Source organism: Peromyscus leucopus, chromosome 8a (assembly GCF_004664715.2).
Source record: "Peromyscus leucopus breed LL Stock chromosome 8a, UCI_PerLeu_2.1, whole genome shotgun sequence".
Taxonomy (NCBI): Eukaryota; Metazoa; Chordata; class Mammalia; order Rodentia; family Cricetidae; genus Peromyscus; species Peromyscus leucopus.
Genome location: NC_051085.1, coordinates 15,774,661 through 15,798,545, shown reverse-complemented (window position 1 = coordinate 15,798,545; position 23,885 = coordinate 15,774,661). Strand labels below are relative to the sequence as shown.

Here is a 23,885-nt window from a genome sequence, read left to right as displayed (position 1 = left end):
CACATAAATAGTGAATGGACTGATAAAAAAAAAGTACTATTCTGCTATCTGTATGCTCCTGTACACGGACAAAGCACCCTCAAGAACATGCAGTTAACTAGAAGGAAGGCACTGTGGAGACTGTGGTTAACTCGGAGAAACCGAATGTTATAACTCAGAGCACGCAGCGACATCTGTGATGATACCCCGCTAACTCACACTTCCTCTTCTGCCTTCCTTTGGGTTTTGGTAAAGACCTTCTGTTCCCTGGGCAAACAGGAGTCAAATTAGGCCAAATGACCTCCCTGCCTCCCACCTCCAAGGGTAGAAATCTTCAAGATACGTAAACAGATTCTGGAAGTACTAGAAAGTGCTTTATTCTCCAGAAAGGAGAGCCCTGGAGAAGCTAAGAATGACCCCATTGCATAATTCTGTGTGAACCCCTCAAGTAGTTCTGATCCCTAGCTCCCATATTTGAACCTGAAATGGCTCCTGGAATCCCCACCCATCCCACCCATGCCATTATGGAACTTCGAAGTAGAAGAGACTAGTTCGAGGAAGGAGGTGATTGGGTGTTAGTTGAAAGTCTATCCAGTGGGTTGGCCCCTTCTCTCTCTTTCTTTCCTGGTCACCATGAGGTGAGTGACCAAGGCCTCTGCTACACGCTGGTATCACACAACGTGCACTGATGCCTCAGAAACTGCGAGCCTTCCCTGATGATTATCCATCTCCTAGGTATTTCATTCTCCTGAGAGGAAGGTAACCCACTGTTCTCGCCAGACTCCAGCTTTTCCATTGATTCTGTGAATTACTGTGAGTTGTTCTAGTAAGTTCTTTCATACCTGGTCATCCTGTTCTTGTTGCTTATAGTAGAAGTTTGTAGTGTAGGCCATTAACAGCAGCTTTGTATAAAAATGTCAACAATTATTTGGTAACATGAAATACTCTATTTATGGGAAGTTGATTAAATGTTCATTTTATTTGACATTATTTGCCTAGGTTGCAGACTAAGATACAAACTGTTTCAAAATGGGAATCACATCTATTGTTTCTTTCCTCCCACATTTTAACTAATCTTAACCCTTATTTCACCTTCAAAAATACAAACACCACTTACAAAGGAGGCTTGCATATCTAAATGACAGCATATTTCTGCTTAAGAGAGTGAATATTAAAAATCATTTTCTAAACTGAAAAACAAAGCTCATCTCTAATCTATCTCATAATCATCATCGTCGTCATCCACGCTGAGTCTGAGGCTGGAAGAGTCTTCCAGTTTTGATTTCTTCTTGGTCTCTTTGCTTTTCTCGTTCTGGCGTATGTGATGCTCGCACTGTCTTACGATCTTCTTGGAAGACATCCAGCTCTCCCCTTGTCGCTCAGCTGGGGCCGCACACTGGCCTCCTTTCACATCCGTGCCCTTGGCCTTCAGGACTTCCCTGGCTCGTAGGAGGCTACATGTGCAGTTCCAGGGGTTTCCATCCAGGTACAGGTGCCTGAGTCGGGGCAACCCCTCCAGCGCCTTGAGGTCCAACGCAGAGATCTTGTTGTTCCTCAGGTTGAGAACCTGAAGCAGTTTGAGGTCCCTGAGCTCCCTCTCGGCCATGTCCTGGATGGCATTGCCCTTGAGGTCCAGCCTGGCCAGGGTCTTAGGGAGCCTGCAAAGTTAAGAAACAGCATGAGAGAGGATGCTACTACCATCAACCATCATTCAGAACCTCCAAGACAACAGGCAGCGGCCGCCTCTCTATACAGCTCCATCTCTTCTCAAGGCAGGAAACAAGCTGTATGATTTGATGTATGAAACTATAAAATGATTTGTTTTTAAAATGTAAAACGTTCTTCTCCAAAAAATATACTAAAAGCTGTTGAGGAAATCATCAGTTGGTTCCATTTCAGAAACCATGTAATGAAATGTAACAAGTTTAAATAATGTCATGACTCCAGCCAGGAAATAATATGGAAAATGAGTAAAGATTTATTTGCAAGTGTTTGTAGCATGTTGAGTTATAACAGCAAGAAGCAATAAAACCCTAATGTCCAATATTTTAGAAATTATAAAATAATGAGCTATTATGTGATTACAAAATATTATCAAAAATTTAAAATACTAATTGTTTTTAAATTAGTAAAAATTTAAATTTTTTTAATTTAAAAAACTTCTACTGGGCAGTGGTGCACACACCTTTAATCCCAGCACTTAGGAGCAGAGCCAGGCAGATCTCTGTGAGTTCGAGACCAGCCTGGTCTACAGAGTGAGATTCAGAAAGCACCAAAAAACAAAAAAAAACCTGTGCTCAAAAATCTAGATTTAAAAAAAAAAAAAAAAAAAAAAAAAAAAAAACTTCTATGGCTCAAAAATCTAGATGCTATTAAACAACTGGATAATCAATGATTCCAGAAAGGCGCAAAGCTACACAGAGAAACCTGTCTCGAAAAACAAAAAAAAAAAAAAAAAAAAAAAAAAAATTGTATTGCAAAAGCCGTGTTCAAAGTCAAAAGACAAAAGAAGGGGATGCCTCTGCAACTCCATCACACATGGTAATGTCCCTAATGCAGGAGGCATCTTACAGCAGAGACGAGACAACTGGAAAGCAACAAGGAAAGAGGACAGGAAAGAGGAAGTAGAAGCTCGCTGCTCAAATCGTCTTCTGTCTACTTTAAGTGGTAATGTCTCTTGGCGGGGGGGGGGGGGGGGGGGGGAGCACTTTTTGATGATTTTATACTGGGTACAGGTATCACATTACATAATAAAAAGTTCCTTTCCAGCTCGGAAGAAAAAAAATCCGTACATATTAAAGATAATTCTTCCTTTCCTGGTGGGTGCCATGGAAGCCAGAAACTGTTTTATTAATTCTAAGAAACTTGATAAAGAGAGTGGACAGGACGAGAAGGCCTTTTTTTATGAAGTGTTGAAAGGTTTTTAAATTTTTTAAATAGAGATAATAAACAACATGCTATGTCTTAAAAGTAAATGGGGGGGGGGGGCAGCGAGATGACTTAGGTGTGAAGGTGCCCGCTGCCAAGCATGACAACTTGAATTCGATGCCCAGGACTCACATTACAGAAGGAGAGAATCAACTCTGGCAAGCTGTCCTCTACCCTCCACACATGAGCCTTGATTTGTGCTCTACACAAATGCATGCACACAGATGTAAATGTATGACTAGATTATGAGTAGTTATGGGGATAACTGAGTCGTTAAGGGGATGGCTGAGTAGTTAAGGGGATGGCTGAGCAGTTAAGGGCATGGGTGAGTAGTTAAGGGGAGGGCTGAGCAGTTAAGGGGATGGGTGAGTAGTTAAGGGGAGGGCTGAGTAGTTAAGGGGATGGGTGAGTAGTTAAGGGATAGCTGAGCAGTTAAGGGCATGGGTGAGTAGTTAAGGAAAGAGTTGAAGTGAATTGTGTATGGAGGGAAGAATATTTGGAAAGGGAAACTGAATGTGAGTGGTGAGGAGACAGGAAGAGAAAGAAGAAAATAGAAGGAGGGGAAGGAAGAGTTAAAGAGAGGGAAAAGGTTGGGGAGGAAGAAAGGAAGGGGAAGGAGGGGCCAGAAGGAGAAGAGAAAGAAGAAAGCAGATGCATAGCCGAAAACAGAAAGGAAGACCAACGCTGAGAGATTCATCCTCTCCTACAGACTCGGATACGCAGAGCCTGCTTAAGCCCGTGGGTCATAGCGCTGAGAAGAATATGAGCTTCCTAATAAGTAATTATAGATCTTAATTTTTTTCCCACATGAGTGCTACTTTGATGCTAAAACTATCTTACCAAATATTCCCCATCCATGTTTTCTGGTGTCCTGGCCAGTGGCTACCCATGGCCGGTCAGCCAGTTATGCACACAGTACATGTAGAAATCAAGACACACTTTTCACAGTGTATTCATATTATGTTTGTCAGTTTCGATAGCACCTGTGTGTGCTGTTCCATCAGCAAAATTAATTCCCTATGGATTCGGTTTGCATGCTGGGGATTCTCGACCACTGTTGGAACTTCAGTCCCAAAGTCCTAGTTCTGTTTTCTGACTGATGACTCAGGTGGACAGCTATGTGTTCCAGTGCCTGCAGGAATCTGCAGTAAATGACAGCATTCACTACTCACCTCAGAGGTATGGACAATAGCAGATTCTGCTCCAGGGCCAGGTTGGACAGCTGGGAACACCTCTGAAGGGCTCCAGCCTCGAACCAGCTGACGACGTTGTTGTCTAGAAACAGGTGTTTCAGGTCTCGGAGGTCCTGGAATTCTGGTGCCGTCACTTTCGGAATGAAGTTACTGCTACAGTCAAGCTTCTGTAACCTTGCCGGGAGCCTGGGCGGCAACATTTGAAGCCGGTTTTGGGAGACCTCAAGAGTAGTTAAGTTGGTAAGTAGCTGCGCCCCGTCAATGGAAGACAGGAAGTTCTCTGACAGGTAAAGATGGGACAGGTTCTCCAAGTGTCTCACATCTCGAAACCTAATGGCTTTGAGCTGGTTTCTCTCCATCTTTAAAGATAGCAAGGATTTGGGTAGATTTATAGGAATCTTTGTCAGAAAGTTACCACTGAAACTGAGGAACTGCAAATTCTGCAGAGAAGTGAAGACGTTCCCTGGTATAAGATGGAGTTTGTTGTTCTCCATGCTCATGTACTTGAGCTGTGGAAGGCTCAGTGGTCCAGCTATAGACTCTATGTTGTTACCATCCACCATCAGCCTTTCCAAACTGGTGAGGGAGGGGAGCATGCTGGGAGACAGGGAGGAGATCAAGTTGTTTTTAAGTTCAAGGACTTTTAATTTCTTCAGTCCTTCAAAATCTGATCCGTGTAGAGCACATATCGAGTTATCGTTTAATTTTAACACCTCAAGGCTGGCTGGGAGAGCACCCGGGACTCGTCTCAATTTATTTTTCCAAAGTTCCAGGGTCCGTAAAGCACTCAGGGTTTTGAAGGTGTCGTTTTCTACGGACTCTGTTCCACTGGCCAGCAGGATAAAATCTTCCAGAGCCAACAGTCCGGTGAAGTTAGAGCGCTACAAAGCAGCAGCAGCAGCAGCAGCAACAGCAGCAGCAGCAGCAGTAACAGTGGTGATGACAGAGAGAAAGGAGAGGACAAGAAAACGGAGACATAAATTAAGATTCTGTCAAAAAATGCACACATTATCGTTACAACACTAATGATATTTCAGACTTCTCTTTGAGTTTTCTTCATTATCTTTTAGAATAATAATTTAAAATCAGGTCTAGATAGTCTTTTAAGTTCTTTGGTAATTTCATACACGTTTATAATGTATTTAGATCATTACCATCCCTACCCACCTTCAACTCTTCCTGGATTCCCCTCCACATCTGCCTCCCGACTGAGGTCTTGAGAAACCTGACTAATATAGCTCCCATCAGTGTACAACATTAAAAACACACTTTCACACACTACTGGCACATATATGATATTGGGCAACTCTTACTACATTTTTTTTTCTGACCCAGGAAATTCTTTTCAAGGCAGCAGTGCTTAAAAATTGCACAATGCTTCGTGCCCTAGAGTGTTCTCTTGTTGCATTACAACAATCAGAAGTTGAACAATCTACAAATGGCTCACCAAACTGCCAAATGTTTCTTATCCTAAAAACCAAGATTACAAGAGGAAAAATATGGAAAACAAAAACTTGAATGCCACCGATTCTTCTGTCATTGGAATATTACTCAAAACATTTTCAGTTATGTTTAATTTGGAAAACAAGTCTAACTATTTTCTGTCCCCAATTTGTACTTCACTAATGGAAAAAGATTCCCAAAGAGACAAAGGTATACACGTGTCCCCACAGTACACATTATATACACTGAGGTATATATTGCTGTTCAGGACTTTCTCAAGGATCCATCAGCTCCATTAATTTGTCCTAATCTTCACAGGAAGTGTTTTCTTGCACTCGCTCAGTGTTTATGACTGTCATGCACTTGCTTAAATATTTCCCACAGCCTCCCAACAGCATTTCAAGTTTGCTATTGCCAATATTAGTATCGAGATGAGAAAACTAGGAAGTGGTAAGTGAGAAATTCAGCAAGGTCTATGGACTCCAAAGCCCACCCTTCCTCAGCCACACCATTTTTTATTGGATTTGGCCTATGATCATGACATTTCAAAAGGAACTCCGGATCTGGACACAATTCCACACAGTTTTAGAAAAACTAGTGTTTTATAAGTTATCTTGTCCGGGTCTCCCATTTCAATGGTGAATTTCAGTTCCCCTCCCCCAAAAAGTAACTAGCCTGTTCCATTTACATGCTGCATTCTGAAATAACCTTTGCTAGGTGCTTATCTTTTATATAAAGTCAGAAATAGACATAGACATTCATTTCTTGACCTGTTAGATCCCAAAAAAAGAATCTGGTGTTGCTAAAACTTCTACTTATCCTCAATGACCACAAACCGTAATGACACTGTAAGAGTCATCGGCATGGATCCGAATCGGTGATTCATTTTGGGACTAGACAAGGCATGTTGCCAAGTTTCAATTTGCTTTCACTTCTACTTATGAAGCACAGATAGCAGCCTAGATAATAAAGAGATGCTGCCACATCCTAACTGGATCTAGTAGCTAGCTTTTTCCTTTTATCAAGCATGGAATTATTTTCTTATTATTTTTAGCAGAGTCAGCATGGATTAGTTTTGACGGCTGTTAACTAACATAGCCACCACTTTCTAAAAATTTTACTGTTTAATTTTTACTAAGTGTGATTATTGACTCTTCAAAGAGGACTGCCAAGGTTTAAGAAATTGCCGGACTGAAAAAAAAAACAACAACAAAAAACAAAAACAAAAATGTACCATTTGCCAGGCAGTGGTGGTGACACATGCCTTTAATCCCAGCACTTGGGAGGCAGAGGCAGGCGGATTTCTGTGAGTTCGAGGCCAGCCTGGTCTACAGAGCGAGATCCAGGACAGGCACCAAAACAACACAGAGAAACCCTGTCTCGAAAAAATAAAAAGAAAGGAAGATTGAAATTGCCTGCCCACGCATATGCTGACAGCAGGGTGGAAGAGTCACCAGAACTGGCTTCTTATTCAAGTGTCTATTTTTATGACCCTTTTGGCTGTGACATATTTAGGCAGAGAACGTAGTCCCCTGGTCAGACTGACTGTGGAAGTCACCCACTGACTCTGAACATTGCGGGTGGGTTTGCCGAGCTGACAACGGGGAGATGAGTTTGCCAGAACGGATTTCCCCCTTCCCATGACCTCAGCAGGGATGTGCTGACGCAAGTGGAGAGAGACGCGTTGGCCCTACCCCTACCCTTGGCATGGCCGGCGGCTCACTCAGGTTTCTTAATAAGACAAAGCCAGTGATGCCGCGTGGAGCAGGTTTGCCCCATCGGGTTTCCGGGGAGAGGCTTTGTTTCTGGTTTCAGTCCGGGGCAGGCTGTGGTCCAACTGTCAGGGTGCCACACACGTTCTCCTTGGACTCTTTACAGGCCCAATATAGGACAACACTGCCAATCCCACAGTGAGATGGCTTCTGGCCTGTATGAAGCAACCAGCAAGGAGTTTCTAAAGAAACCTTCATTCGTTTCTGATTATGAAAGGAACATTTGTTCTCTATAAATTATCTTAAAGATCTGGGGAAATGTGGAAAGACAATAAAAATAATCTGTAGCCCCACTGTTAAGAGACCCAGTTGGAAATTGATATAACTTCTCTTACACACACACACACACACACACACACACACACACACACATAATAATAATAATAATAATAATAATAATAATAATAATAATGTATGTTTGAATCATTTTAATTGACTCCCAAACTACACTCACATTTGACCTCTTCCATAGAAGAGAATGTATGGCTTGGGCTTGTGTAACTTTGAACTGACACCAGTGGGCTGATTTAGTTCTGTTACAGACATGGACACAAAGAACTGAACTGAGTCTGCGCCTCCCCACACAGGAGTGAACTTGGTGCCCTGGCAGTGTTTATGTGGGACTTTGGTCACATGCTTTTCATGTCTTTCATTCAGTACAATCAAGTACTTCATGGTGGCTTGGAAGGAACTATGAGTTACTGACTGAGTAGCAACAGGAAAAGATGGAGAATACTAAGGAGTAAGGATGACTCCTTTCTCACACCACATGCAAAAGGTAACTGGATGGAGACTGTGGACCTAAATGTGAGAGCTAAAACTATAAATTCTCAGAGGAAATTATAGGCATAAATATGCATGACCTTGGCTGAGGTGAAGCGTCTTAGATATGAGGCTGGAAGTACAAATGAAACACAGACACACAAAGGAGAAACCAGACCCACTCAAAGCTAAACACATCTGTGTATTGAAAGAATGCTACCAAAAAAACAAACAAACAAAACACCACCACCAACAACAACAACAAAAAAAAAACGACAATCAGCCCACAGGCTGGGAGACAAAAATTGCAAGTAAAATCTATAATAAGAGACTTGTGCTTACAATACCTGAAGAACGCTTACAACTTGATAATTAAAATCCAAATAGCCCAATTAAAAAATAAGCAAGGAATTTGCATTTATACTCCCCCCCCAAAAAAAAACAATATATAAATGACCAACAAGCAAATGAAAAAAAAAATGTTCAGTGCCGCTAGCCACTGGGGGACACACAGATCTGAACTGAACCCACTGAGATGGCTACAGTCACAAAGAGAGAGAGCCACGATGGTCGGGGAGGATGTGGAAGTGTCGAATGTGCTACAGGAATACAAAATCATGGATCCACTGTGGAAGACAGTCCGACAGCTATTTAACATGCTGGAAGAGTCCCCATTTCATGAAAAAAAAATTCCTATGTAGATACCAAAAAAAAAAAGGAACAACATAGATCCATAACAAAACTTCTGTACTGAAACACAAGTATTCATAGCACCATTCCTCACAATAGACAAAATGAAGAAACAATACCACGTCTGATGACTACAGTGGATAATAACCTATCATATATGTATATATATGATATATATATATCATATATATAAGTCCAGACAGCCTTTAAAGGAGGGAAATCCTGACATAGGCTACTTTCGATGAACCTTGAGGATATTCCATTTAGCAAAAGAAGCCAGTCACAGAAGACTCTAAGTATAGGGAGAAAGACTAAATTCAGTTTGAGGCATGTTATTTTGAGATCCTCATTCATATCTAAGTAAAGAACCCCAATTTCCCCTGAATAAATCTGAATGATGCGGGGAGTTCTGTATTAGAGATTCAGGTAGAGGAGCCATGATCACTGAGACACTCTGAGGTCGTATAAGGACATTGTTTAGTCATTAGGACTTGTTGAGAAACTCCAAAAGCAGTGAGGGGAGTATAGAGAAAACTGAACAAAAAAGACAAAATAGAGAGGCGTGTATATACGGTTTCACAAAGGGCAAGAGGCTGTAAATTTCTGGAAAATGGAAGTATGCAGCCAGGATTTAGAATTTTAATTACGTGGAATAGGAAGGAGTAAGACAGCAGTGAATTAAAGAAGAGGGGGTCTGAGAGATGGCTCAGTGCATTAAGGCATCTGCTGCCAAGCCCAATGACCTGAGTTCAATCCCCAGGACCCACATGGTAGAAGGAGAGAACCAATTCATACAAGGAGAAAGAAGGAAAACACAAAAAAAAAAAAAAAAAAAAAAAAAAAAAAAAAAAAAAAAAAAAAAAAAAGAAAGAAGAAGGAAGAAACTTTGCCAGGCAGTGGTGGCTCTTCCTTTAATCCTAGCACTTGAGAGGCAGAGGCAGGCAGTTCTCTGTGAGTTCGAGGTCAGCTTGATCTATAGAGCGAGTTCCAGGACAGCCAATGCTACACAAAAAAAATCCTGTGTCGGAAGAAAAAAAAAAGAATAAAGAAGAGGTGAGGTGAGGAAGTTGAGATAGGCACAGAGTCTGGAAAATCAAGGGAGGTGGTCAGGAGAAGAGGAACAATAGTATGAGGACTTCACTGTTGTAATAAGAGGAGTAAGTGTGTGGCTTAGAACAAAGGGCTAGGCAGGAAATGGCTACTGCTGATGTGGGGGTGGAAAATGCCAGAGCAAGGTCTAGGGAGAGGTGAGAAGGAGGTAGTGTTAGCACACACTGAGCAGGAATGAAGGAAGATGGAATTTTGTCATGATCTGTCAGCAGAATGGACCACCAGCCATCTGTTGAGATTGAGGCAACAGCATTGACAAGGGCACCCAAAACTGTACTGGAGTTGTAGAAGATTTCGAGGGAGCGAAGGGCAAACCTGAACAGAAAGAAGAAAAAGTGGGGGTGGGGGGGCAGCAGCTGGAGAGATGGCTCAGAGGTTAAGAGCACTGGCTGCTCTTCCAGGGGACCCAGGTTCAATTCCCAGCACCCACATGGCTGCTCACAACTGTCTGTAATTACAGGGGATATGACACCCTCACACAGACATGCATGCAGACAAAACACCAATGTACATAAAATTTAAAAAAAAAATTAAAGAAGAAAAGGAATGAACAAGACATTCATCTGGTTGGAGACCTTGTATTTGTTGTGACTCCAAACCATCTGGTTGTGTGATCATCTCCAGCAGCACCTACTTGTCTGTGTATAGAGGAAATAATGGAGAATTAGCACCCTCCTTTTAGGTTGAGGCCCTGCTGGAAGGGTGTTTAGATAATTAAAAGTGGGATGCAGAGAGAAGTAAGCAGTGAAAGGAAGGAGATAGACACTAAACCGAGAATCTGGGAGAACATGGGTAAATTTAGGGCTCCACGTCTCCATAAAGGTAGAAGAGAGGCAACTGAGTGGAGAAGTCAGGGTTTTCTGAGTGGAGATGATGGTCACAGTGGCAAAGGGAAGTATGAGACATGATTTCCACAGAACCAAGTGATAGAACTAAGATGGCTGAGGTAAGGTGGAATTGAAGAAAGATACGTTTTGAGACCAAGGAGGCATGAGACTGGGACATTAGACTAGGCATCACATAGAGGCTAAAGCACCCAAGAAGATGCAGGACTTAGGGCGGCGGGGAAAACAAGGAGCTAGGATGAGACCAGACATGGAGTGTAAAGTGGGCAGAAGGAAAAGGAACACGATTACAGGCCAAAAGCATGAACCTCAGGAAAGTGGGGGTCTTCACAGGTAAATCCAATAAGTAAAATTCCTCTTATCCTAAGGGCAGAAGCAGAAGTTTTCGTCTTTTATTCTTAATCTCAAGCATGCGTTCACAATCCCAAACACAGTTAAACTGCATGAACAAATAGTGAACCCATTAAATGCGGCTTATATTCGTGTTTATAATTAAGTCAGACAAAATTTGTGTTACTAATAATCTGAGGCTTGACTCAAAGTAGCTTTCTTTACATATGGGCACCTAGTTCCGTTAGGTCCAAACTAAATAAACAGAATATACCTTGTATTCACCGTAGCATATGAATGGCTCTCCCTGGGCACAAGTGAAAGACTGTGACTTGAAGCTCTTTGTTTCCTCGACAGAACAATCTGTCTTTCATCAGTCTTTCTGATGTGACCTGCCCTTCCAAGAGACCACTGAGAGAGATAAAGTCGTAGAAACGACCATGTTCAATTAGCCTAAACAGGTGACAGATTGGCTCGGTCAATAACAGAATTTGATGCGTCATCAATTGACAACAGAGTGGCAGAATCATTACCAGACTCTGCTGGCCGCTGAGGTCGCAGAACAAATATTTAAGTGTCTCACATTTACCCAGCTGTCTTGTGTAATCGCTAAGACCCAGCAGGCAAGGCCGGATTTGCTCTCTGGTGTTGGGTACTATTAGGGTAGAAGGGGGATGCGGAGAGCGGGACTTGTAGAGCCTGGAAAAGTTCTCAACCAAATGAAAGTGCAGAGGCACCTCTATTTGGAGGGGAGCAGCTTCACCTGATAGTTCTCGGAAAACCATTATTGTGGGGGTTTGGACCTCTGAGCCAGTAGCAGCGAATGCTGAAGGGAAAAATCAGACAGCCATAGACTTTACCATCTAGAGGACTTGTCACACTTCATCGAGAATAAAAACGAGGCACGGAGATTTGCTAGTAGCTTGTCTAAGATGGTCAGGCATCTAACCAGAGAGAGCCTTTGTCTCCTGATGCCTTCCAAAACACCAAAGATCAAAAATCAACTTCTTTTAACTTAAAAAAGTCGGACAAATCTATAGTACCATTTCCAGTGTCCTCTGGATACAGAAGCAAGAAAATTGAAGTCAGAATTCAAGCCCCATCATGAGAACTGCAAGTAACTTGACAAAATTAAGCCTCATATCTCCACCTAGGTTCTCAAAAAGACCAAGAACCCAACCGGATATGGGTTTGTAGGACTGAATCTGGCCAGTTCATCTTGATAGTTTTGTGATGCTCTGTTCTGCTACCTGTGGCATAAATGAAACCCTTTCCTTGGAAAGGATTTGTTCTCCTTGCTAGGCAATGAATGTACTCTGTCAGAAAGAGTCCATTCTTCATGTGTGCCTTGTAAAAGCATGGCTTTTCAATTATTAGATAAAAACTGAAATAAAATTCTGACTTTCAGGGCAGGGTGTATGTCACGAGTTCCCTAAAAAGAAATACCCAGAAGCACAGAGCCGTAGTAGAACAGCTTAACTTGAGAATTAGCCCTTTTTGTTAGGATGATTCAAATTTTAAAATCCCCACACTCAACCCACACCCTCCCTGCTCCAAGAACAAAACTGTAGCCATTTCAGGGGAGATGGACGCGGTTACCTGAAGGTGCTGGATTCTGCTGTGGCTAATGTAGAGTCTCCTTGTGGTGGGAGGAATGCCTGGAGGTACTTCCAGGAGTCTGTAGCACTGTACAAACTGCGGGGCATCACAGCTGCATCGCCCTGGACAGTTAGCGCCCAGGCCATTGCTCAGAGAGAGCCAAAGAAGGAAGGCGCAAAGCAGACGCATCTTCCAACGCAGAAGTTTGCGGGTAGCAAGCAACTGTTTAGGTGACACCTTACTCTTTATACCATGGCCTCTGATAACAGAATCTTATGAATGTGTACTCTGTCAGTGTGAGAAGACGGAGGTGGGGGGGAACCCCATTTACTTCATTTGCCTGGGTTGGCAATCATTACAAAGAGGAAGGGCGTAAACATTGATAAGCTGCCTTAATATCTCTAGGTGAACAAAACCCCATGTTATTTATGGCTTGCAAGTCTAATCTGCAAACACTCCTATTATCTGTAGTTTCCTCGTTTTGTTAAATGTGACACGAAGGAATTAGTGGGAAAAGACAAAGAGCTAGTTTATAGTGGGCCATAAAACCTTTGCATTTTCTGTGACCCTGTATTAAAACCATTTTTGCAGGACCTCAGCAAGCAGGTGTTTTCTTCTCACATTAATTATTAAGGGGAAACAGGCCGTTTCTCTACTTGTTACTGTTTGGGTGTCGTTTTATGGCTAGATGAAACAATGGCTTGCAATGAGAAATATTTAGAGCCGCAGATAAAGAGCTTGCTTTATCTATCTCTTAATTCGCCCCAATACAATGTTCGGGGAAGCAGCTTTCTCACTTGAAAATATTAACTCTATTAAAAACAAAACACTAAATAGGTCTATTGCCTTTATCTTCTTGTAATGATGGCACAAAAGGCCTTTCTTTTCTTCAGAGGGATTTGCTGATTGTGAAATCTTGTCCGGGTGTGGATGGACAGCGTTGTGTATCCAGGGTGATTCTCTGCTGTGGCTTTTTGTCCCACATGGCACATCCCTGCTGAGGCCTTTGGAAGTGTTTAACAGAAAACTGAACTTCACCACGCTGCTCAGCCTCAGCGGAGAGTTCCACAGCAACCCTTTCATGTAGAAAAGCCCCAGCACACCCTCAGCTCTGTGATACGATTGCAATTTGAAAGCAGCTTCCCTGACCTAATAACCAATTGATTTGATATCCAGGGTACCAGTACTATGTGTCTTTCAGATGGTTTTTCCTATTTGCTCCTGGATTTTGTTGTTTTTTTTAATTTTATCAGAGACAAAGAGTGATTTTAAAAAAAAAATTCCTTTTCATCAATGTTCTGCCTTTATCTATTTTATTGCTTTTGTCTAATAATAGTTACTTTTTAAGTTTTTAAAATTTTCCAATATCAAAGTACATAGCTGCTTTTAAAAACTGGAAGAAAATAAAGAAGGGCAGTCGAGATAGCTCTGTGGGTAAAGGCACTTGCCTACAACCCTGATGAGCGGAGGTCAATCCCTGAAGGTGAGAACTGACTTTCACAGGCTGTCCTCTGACCTCTGCATGCCTGTTACCACATACACACACACACACACACACACACACACACACACACACCCAAAATGTAATAAAAATTTTAAGAAAGAAAGATAGCAAGAAGGGGAGAAAGTCAGTTTCAGTCCTGTCTCAAAGTTAAAAAAAAAAAATTGTTTTCTAGCCCTTTGCTATGCTTAGGCTTTGAACAGACAAGAGAATCCTCACTAGACATGTGTGAGTCTGTATGTTACTTTCATGTTTTATAGGATCTAATGTGGAGGCTGAGGGCTCCTTTCACTCATTGTGCTAGAAGTAGCCATAGATTTGGCATGGTGGAGCACCGTAAACCCAACACTCAGGAGACTGAGGAAGGAGAATTGTGAGTTCCAGGCAATCTGTTCTACACAAGAAGAACCTGTCAAAAAAGGGGGGGGGGGAATAACCACCGGAACTGCCCTGCAGCTTAGCTTCCTTCTACTGACATCTGGAGCTTCCACATGCTGACTGAAGGGTAGTCACATATGGTTGAGGTTTCTAGTTCTGGAACTTGAGTCCCTAAGACCAAGGATAAGCCATGCTCTTCACATCAGAGAACCCAGAGCACTTGTGATATTTGTATCAGGTTTACTGCAGGAAGAAAATGCCAATACAGGAATACTATGTAGGCTGGGCAGTGGTGGCACACACCTTTAATCCCAGCACTCGGGAGGCAGAGGCAGGTGGATCTCTCTGAGTTCAAGGCCAGCCTGGTCTACAGAGTAAATTCTAGGACAGTTAAAGCTACACAGAGAAACCCTGTCTTTAAAAAAAAAAAAAAAAATCATCTATCAATATGAATTACCCGAGGAGCTTCAATGATACAGATGAAGCCTATTCCTGTTTTGGGGTTGGGGATTTAGCTCAGTGGTAGAGCGCTTGCCTATCGAGCACAAGGCCCGGGGTTCGATCCTCAGCTCCAAAAGAAAAGGAATACTATGTAAATACAATGATTTACCCAACAGCTCTATTCAATATGCATCCCAGAACCAGAACCTCCATTTAATCTCTCAGCACAGAAAATAACAGTCTCAAGGAATTAATGGAACTGGGCTTGATTAGGTTTTGGTTCAGCTTCTCAAACCAGGTTCCTTCCTGACTTATCTTTACTCTTCCTCTCCATTGAAAGTATTGTTTTGTTTTTCAGAAACTTTATTTTCCATTTGCCTTCTTTCCATTTTGCTTAAGTGTTTGCAGAACAGCCTGCAACCGATCTGTGATTGTTCCAACTCATTCAGTGGCCTGAGCAGGGAGAGTTACAGACCAGTTCCCAGCAGCTGCCTTGGCACTCCAGTTTTCAGTGGATAGGCTCAGCTGCCACTTAAGGATCTTCAGATCAGTCTGCCACCTCAGGCTGAGCCACAGAGAACTCGGGGAGGTAGCAAAGCCCCTACGTACACCCTGACCTTCCTCCTTGGTCACAGACTTTTCAGCAATCCCTTCCTCTGCTTTCTCATCGCTAAAGGTCAGCCATCATGCACCTATCACACCAGCAGGGGGAGCTCTCCTGCTGCGTGGAATGGCCATGTTCCACATTGCACGGGAGAATCTACCTATGTAAGATGCCTCTAGGAGAGGTTGCTGCTCAACCCTGGAACCAGTCACCACGAGAAGACGTGGCTCCTGAAAAGCTGCTTGAATCGAGTTAATGAAAGGCCCAGGAATGAAGCTGCCATCAATAGGAACGGCTGTGGTAGCAACAGTAAATTTTAATAAAGCTCCCTGGCCAGTGTTCCCAGAAGAGATGACCCTGACATCAGCCGGAGTTCTCCATGGCAACAATGGTTCCAGCTCCCAGCAGCAGCTTCTCCCCAGGTCCTGTTCAGATTTATGATGTAGATTCCACCGCTTGTCGACGTGGCTGTTGTATCTGGAAACCCAGGCAGGTGCCACCCAACTGGGTTCCTGCTGCGAGGAATTCCTCTCCCTTTGTTTACAGGGTTTCCAGGACTCTGGGCGTGGTGAGAAAGTTTTCCTTAAGTTATGACCAGGATCAAGAACAATAGCATAAGGGCCCTTCCTGAGACATCCTGCAAAGTGAAACATGAAGCTGTCAGGGAAGGGACGGTGTCACTGGCTTCCAGTGGTAACAAGCAGGGATGCTGCTAAACATCCTACGTGGACAAGCCGTCCCCCATAGGGAGGAATTCTTGCAGTCCAAAATATCAGTAGCGCCACTGTTTAAAAAAGAAAAGCTTCAGGAAACTCAAATGGATATTGACCTTTCCTGATTCATTTCCTGATTCAGAGTGGCCTGCACTCTGAAGTTACATAATATCTTGTTTGGAATATTTTGGGGAGCCATTACCACAAAAAGACATCATGAAGAACTCTGGAGAAATTTCTTTTAAATGATTATCCCTGTTATGTTAAATCGAGGATTTGACTCTTGTTTGTGACATTTTGATGAGTTTTAATTCCTCTGCTATCCTTAGAAAACTGAAATCCAGAAAAGAAACTGACTTCCCTAAATTGCACCTGATCTGGTACTAGGGGTATCAGCTCCTGGTCTGACTACAAACTGATTAGCCAAACGGTAAACAGAAAGCTTTTCAAAAATAAGGACACACGGATTTCTTAGGTAAAAAAAAAAAAAAAAAAAAAAAAAAAAAAAAAAAAAAAAAAAAAAAAACTTGGATTTTTTTTTTTAATGTGTACATGATTCTTTCAAAATGGTTTATTCTGGGCATGTGTTATATGTGTTAAAGTGAAGCAGAAAAAAATGCACTCTGCCCTTCACTTTTTTTTTCCTTCTATAAAATGGAGCTAGCTGGGAATGGTGGTGCATTCTTACGGCTTCAGCCTTCAACTGAGGCAGAAGAATAGTGAGTTCAAAACCAGCCTGGGCTACAAAGCAAGTCTCAGAAAAAGTTGTGTCGAAGCATTCTTGTATTTTAAAATCAAAGTACAAAGAAATAGAAAACGTTGAAGGGCGTTTAAAACGTACTTCATGCGGGGAGGGTGCTTGTAGAAGTAACCTGTTAGAAACATAAATGAAGGGGGTTAATGAGGGTGAGTTTGTGTTTGGTCTGTAAAGACTGACAGCCTGAGAAGTAAACAGTAACTTGACAGGGAATAAAGAGAGAGAATCAATGACCGGTAAATGCTGATAGCCATTGATGATAGTGGCCTAGATAATGAGCCGTGGGAGAGGGTAAACGAAGAGTGTGGAGCAGCTCACAGTGGAGAAGAGAGCTTCAGGCTAGCCTTAGCAGTACAAAGGAAAACAGATACAGTAACAGGGATTGACAACTGTTTGTCAGACTTTAAGTCTGTCTCTATACAAAAAAATCTATACACAAAATACAGCGTCTAGGAAGCTTCAATTGTGGAACAGGAAAAATAATTCTTGAAACTTAATTATACCGGACTTAATAACTAAGACAGAATATTGTTAAATAAATCTTTCTCTTCAAATTAAAAATGTTACTTAACATTTAAAGACTAATGTGCATTTTAGAAATATCTCTAACCCATTAGACAATATAAAAGTCTATTTAGCCGGGCGGCGGTGGCGCACGCCTTTAATCCCAGCACTCAGGAGGCAGAGCCAGGCGGATCTCTAGGAGTTCGAGGCCAGTCTGCTCTACAGAGCGAGATCCAGGACAATCACCAAAACTACACAGAGAAACCCTGTCTCAAAACAAGCAAACAAATAAACAAAAACAAAACTTTATTTAGCTATGTTTTGTTATATTAAAGGTATGTTTGAAAAGGAAGTGCTTTTAGATTTTCCTAGGTAAATAGTAGACTATCTTAACTATCAAAGTTATCCATAGTTACAACATTCCTCCTAAAGTCCAGATTCTAGGTTAGAATTTGAGATTTTTCTTTTTAAGTGTGTGCGTGCGTGCGTGTGAGTGTGTGTATGTGTGTGTGTGTATGTGTGTGTGTGTGTGTGTGTGTGTGTGTGTATGTATGTATGTGCACACGCACCAATACACATGCCCATTCATGTATAGAGAGGCTAGAGGGTAATTTTAAGTGTGTCCTTTTGTCGTTCTCTAACTCAGTTTCTGAAGCAATGTCTTTCACCAAAACTGGACCTCACTGATCCGGCTAGATGGGCTGACCAGAAAGCCCCAGAGTCTTCCTGTCTCTGCCTCCCAGCACTGAGATCACAGATGCACACCATCACCACATCTGACTTCTTAAAAGAAGGGGCTAAGGGCCTCAACTTGGGCCTTCATTCTTGGACAGCCAACACATTACTCACTGAGCCGTCTCCCAGGCCAGCACCTGAGATTTCAGGATAAGCACGTTACAGATTAGGGCTTACAGTCTAAGGTGTTGCAAATGAGTATCACAAAGAGCTATTGCAGACATTTGTAGAAACTTAACTGGGAATGGAGTCCATATATTCCCACAAGGAGAAAGAAGGGAGGCAGAGTGGCTGAGCTAATCCTAAATTACTCCACTAAAATTCTCACATTTTTCGAATATGCCAACAATCAGTTTCCCCATTTATAGTAAAAGAAACGAACAGAGGAAGAATGAGGCTGAACCAACCACCCAGAAATGCTTCTCTTGCATGACATTTTTAAAACTATAAATTGTAGCAGTTTTGTGTAATAGAGAAAATAAGTACAATAGTCTGAGGTTTTCCCACGTGGCTCAAATAAAATGGCAACGAACTTTCCTTGCATTTCTTTATTCTTCATACAACTGTCTACAACTATCAAGTTAGTACTTAATTTCGGGGTTTGGGACAGGGACAAGCATGGCACCACCTGTGAGATACTGCATCCCCAGCGAACGTCTGTGTGACTTGGAGGAAGGAAGGCACCCGGGTAGCGGCACCTACACCGGGCACCGGCTACATCTTTTTGTCGCTGGCCGGCTGCCTGAGGGAGACCAGCAGCAAGAACGGCAGGGCGCGCTTCCTGTGGTGTCTGTGATGAGAGAAACAAGAGTCCCAACTACTTCCAGATGTGGGCGCTGCTGTCACCTGTAAGGTCTCTAGCCTCAGCTCACGTTTTGCCAAAGTACACATCTTATATGTGGGGTCCACACCACTAAAAAATGCTTTTCGAGGAGCTATTCGCAAGGAAGATATCCGAGCAACTGAAAAAGACAAGGTTGAAATTTACAAGAGTTTCCGCTCAGGTGACATAGTTTTGCCCAAAGTTATCTCCCTTGGTGATGCACAGTCCAATTACCTGCTGACCACTGCTGAAAATGAGTTAGGGGTGGTGGTAGCAGACAGTGAATCAGATGTCCAGATGGCTCCCATCAGCTGGTGTGAGATGCAGTGTCCGGAGACCCACACTAAAGAATTCCAGTAAGCGGCCAGAGTGCAGCCTGAGTTCTTACAAATCTAAGCACACTTTACCCCAATGACAGAGTCAACTCCTTCCAAGAGTGTGAGTATGAAAGAACATCAAGATGCCATGGTCTTTATTAAGGTACCTACCCTGCAGTCAGTTCACAACTACCTCTTGAAGAATCTTCCATGCGGCCGAGAGAGGAGGATTGTTAGTTCCCAAGTTTGAGAACAGCGGCTAGTAAGACTCTTTCAACCAAAAATATAAAAAAGAAAATGTACTCCATTTGAAACACTATTTTCTTGAGAAACAGTGGTTTTTTTTTACTCTTTTGGCTGGTGAATCTTATTTAAAGACATTCAGCAAACAAAACCATGTTATATTGGAAATAGCTTATGCCTTTATAAATATGTATATATGTATTTTGCTATGACTGGGAGAAAAACATGCTTTTCATTTGTTAGTGGTATAATTTTCTTATTTCTTACTCTGTGTGTTTTATGAGACCAGGCCTAGCTTTTTCATGTGGATGCTTGGGATTTTAACTCAGGTACTCACGGTTGGATAGCATTGCCCTGACCTGGTAAACCATCTCCACAGCCCCCACTCTCACTGTTTAGAACGTGAACTTGCAGTGAACTTTCTCATTGTGTTTTTTTTTTTTAAAGTACTTAATTTCTTTTTCTATTCCTGGCAGGGTTACAGGAAATTAACAGGAACAAGAGATACTTAAGATAAAGCCTGGAACACAGGAGAGTTAAAACTGATGGTCTCCCTATCCCGTGCAAGGCAGGTTTTCCATAGACTTCCCAGCATCATTAGAGTTGGGGGTGCTCTAGAAAAATCTATACCATTCACTAACTTCACAGCTACCAACTAGCTACCAAAGAACCCATCAGCATCTTCCCTCTGTCTCTAATTTCCTCGGTCCTCACTCTGTCTTTAGTAGTGACACTCAATATGAACAAAACTGTCAAGCTGTGTGTGGTGGCTCGTGTCTGAATCCCAGCAATTGTGAGGCAGAGACAGGAAGATTGCTAGAAGTTTTAGGCTAGCCTGCTCTATACAACAAGATCCAGACCAGCCAAAGATACATAGCAGAACCTCGTCTCAAAACAACCATGACAAAATAAAACCGAACTGGTTTAGTGATTTTATTTTAAATCACACAAGCATGATTGATGAGTTATTGGAAGTATCTTTCAATCCAACTGAAAACAGAGATATCACAGTCTTTTTAAAGCTGCGTGAAAACCAGCGTCACAAGTACTGAAACGAACAAGACAAGTCCCAATCCCAGCGAAGACAAAGCAATAAATGCAGCTAGAGCACACAGACAACAGATGGCAGCACTTGACCAGGGAGCCTCTTCTCCACGGTCCTGGTCTACTGTGACTTGCAGAATTGCAAAATCCCCAATCAAAGTGGACAAAACATTCTATTAGGAAATCTCATGAGCACTTAAAATCATCACTGGCTGCCGAGATGGTGAGCACACAGGATGCAGCTGCTACATTAGCATGATAACGAGAGGGGACAATCTGACATGAAATTAGCCTGAGGCATCCAAGGTATGATTGTTGGAGTTGTAAAGGCTGTGACAGAAATGAAGCTGAGTTCTACAATGCTGAAAATTAGGATATTCGCCAGCCATAAGAACACTGGTCCATAAACACAAAATGCAGCTCGGAGTCTCTCACATGATAAGTACTAAGTTTAATACTCTTAAAGAAACACAAATTTTATTTGTGTGGTTTATCTAAACTAAGCAACATTATAATGGGAACTACATTTTTATATGTTGTTATAGTTGAATGTGTATACACCTGGGAAATATTTTTCACACTAGTAACATGGATTCCCTATTCTTCTGTGTCCTATTGTTAACATGAAAGACTAGTAAGAAAGATACCTACATTGAAATATCTGCTTTGTGGCATTACTAAAATGCTTAATCTGCCTACAATTCATTTATAACAGAGTAATTATACCTAACACAGGATTTTTTGAGAATCAAAGAAATGGCTGACATATAGCACGTCCTTAATAATTGAGAGCTAGTGTTATTGTAGTTTTAAGTATTTTACTATTCTCACACAGTAATTTTTAATTTATTTCAAGTTTCTGGGGGCGGGAGGAAGTATCACTAGGGAAAATAGCCTGGAGCTTCCTCAATGTTCTTGCAAATATTGCACAAGAAAATATAACAAACCTGTAGGAGGGGGAGGTAGGAAGATTGGAGAGAGAGCTCAGTAAGAGCACTGGCTACTCTTGCAGAAGAATTTGGTTTCTAGCACCCACATGATAGCTAACATCTTTAACTTCAGTTCCAGAGGATGTAGTACTCTATTCTGGCTTTCCTGGGCACCAAGCATGCATGTGGTACACAGAAATACCATACATGCAGGCAAAACACCATATGCATAAAATAAAACAAAATACAAGCGACATTGGAAGATGATGGGAAGTTTTATACTAAGATGTGTACTAAGGCCTTATGAGACAGTCTCTGCTTATGCTCAACGGGAGGATCGCATAGGTTTCACTTAGCTAAGTTCGCTGAAGCCAAAATACTTTATTACTTGACGCTAACCAGCCTTGCATTTGGTACCCACAATGCAAACTAAATCTGTTGTTTCTTAATTCTTATTGGTACTACTTTGATTAGAGGCACAGGTTTTAACTGATGATTGATTCCAAGAACAGTTTACAAAACATTCTGGACTCAGTCTCCAAAAACTTCTGAAGGCGAGGTGGGAGTCACAGTTCCTACCAGTCTACTCGAATTGGACTGGCTTCTCCTTTCCCTTCCAGACTGTCTACTCTTGGACTAGACAGAGGTGGAGGTGGGGAGTGGAAGAGATGGGAGGCAGGATGTAAAGAGAGCCCTTGTTAAATGCTCCCAAATGCACATATCATTGGAATTAAAAATTGTGCGAGCCTCCCTAGCTTATGAGCTCAGCTTAAGTGAGGGTCGTTTCACTAGATTGCATGTTCTCAAGCGCCTCAACCGGGACATGTATTCAATTTTTATGAACATATAAAAGCGACACAGGAAGGCGGCACTGTACTAGTTTAGACGATAAGCACAGCATCCCAAGTAGCTGCTTTAGAAATATAAGATCTGTGATATTGTAAGATGAGTGCCATGTCCCAAGTATTAACGCTTTCACTTTGCCTTAATACTAAGTGAAGTGAATTTTGGCAACTAGGTTGCCGAGTTAGGTAACACCACAGAGGTGGAGCAGCTAGCATGTGACAACGTGTAGGCCCTGAACCCACACTGGTCAACCACACAAGAATGGGCCATTGATTCAGCGAAAACCCGGTCATGGACAGCTTCAGGCAGTTTCTAACTGGAATGCACGGTCTGGTTTACCAAGAACAGCCAGTGTACCCACCCACCCCACCCTAAGTGAGACACGAAAGCCGAAGGCAAAAACGTGGCTATTGCGCATGCTCACACGGCCCTCAGCGTTCCCACCCCGAGCTCCTTGACACCCAGGAAGCGGCGACTTTCCCAGATGTCTGTGGACCGGTTCCCGCCCACTGTGAAGCCGAATTGGCGGACGCCAGTCCCCCCTCTGCGGTTTGGAACCCTTCCTTCACTCCGGCCTTTCCCACTCGCACGTAGACAGCGCATCCCTCGGCTTCCCCGGGCTTTGCCAGTTGTCAATATGGCCGCAGACAGGCCGGCGGGGGCTTCTCATTGGCCAAGCTCTCGCACGGCCCCGCCCACTTCCTCCCTCTGGGCCGCGCTCGCCCGGGGGCTCCGCCACGCATGCGCGGCGGGGGCGGGCCGGGATGCGGGCGGGTCTTCCGTGTGGCGCCGTCGCTGCCTCCGCCGCGCTGTCTCTGCGGCTCCGGCGCTGCGCTGCCGCCGGCGTTGGCGGCGCGAGGGGAGCGAGGGCACCGGCGGGGCTTGGGTGCGCTCGCGAGGGGCGCCGCGGTGCTAGCAGTTCCCTCCGCGCGGGGCCGGCGGCCAGGGTGAGCAGCAGTCGGCGAGGCCCTGGACGGCGCCATGTCGGCGGGCGGCCCATGCCCGGCGGGAGCCGGCGGCGGCCCAGGGGGCGCCTCCTGCCCTGTGGGGGTCTCCCCTGGCGGGGTGTCCATGTTCCGGTGGCTGGAGGTGCTGGAGAAGGAGTTCGACAAGGCCTTCGTGGATGTGGATCTGCTACTGGGGGAGATCGATCCGGACCAGGCGGACATCACTTACGAGGGGCGACAGAAGATGACCAGCCTTAGCTCCTGCTTTGCGCAGCTTTGCCACAAAGCCCAGACTGTGTCCCAGATCAACCACAAGCTAGAGGTGAGCCTCGGGGGCTGGCAGCAATGGCATTCAACCCCAGGCTGTCCCAGGGCGTTAGATTCCCATTTAACGCGCCAGGAAAACGACCCTGTAAAACTGTCCCCCGGGACACCTCTCAGCTTCGAATGTA

General features: G+C 43.3%; 2 protein-coding genes and 1 pseudogene across 3 annotated transcripts in view; 2 read left to right on the top strand and 1 right to left on the bottom strand.

The window, feature by feature from the left end:
* Nucleotides 1-939: 939 nt before the first annotated feature.
* LOC114710703 (nephrocan) lies at nucleotides 940-12,927 on the bottom strand. Its single transcript, XM_028894959.2, has 3 exons — nucleotides 12,652-12,927; nucleotides 4,080-4,981; nucleotides 940-1,637 (listed from the first exon to the last, which is right to left on the bottom strand). The coding sequence occupies exons 1-3, from the start codon at nucleotides 12,838-12,840 to the stop codon at nucleotides 1,190-1,192; spliced, it is 1,539 nt and encodes a 512-aa protein (XP_028750792.1). The 5' UTR covers nucleotides 12,841-12,927; the 3' UTR covers nucleotides 940-1,189.
* Nucleotides 12,928-18,902: 5,975 nt separating this feature from the next.
* Nucleotides 18,903-19,503, top strand: LOC114710700 (annotated as a pseudogene).
* A 3,779-nt stretch (nucleotides 19,504-23,282) lies between these two features.
* The window catches only part of Gopc (golgi associated PDZ and coiled-coil motif containing), a 46,204-nt gene continuing 45,601 nt past the window's right edge, over nucleotides 23,283-23,885 (top strand). The window contains exon 1 of one of the 2 annotated variants that reach the window (XM_028894944.2): nucleotides 23,283-23,755. In XM_028894944.2, coding sequence (XP_028750777.1) covers nucleotides 23,468-23,755 — 288 coding nt within the window. In that variant the 5' untranslated portion in view covers nucleotides 23,283-23,467. The remainder of the gene's footprint in view (nucleotides 23,756-23,885) is intronic. The other variant, XM_028894945.2, reaches the window with a different exon arrangement.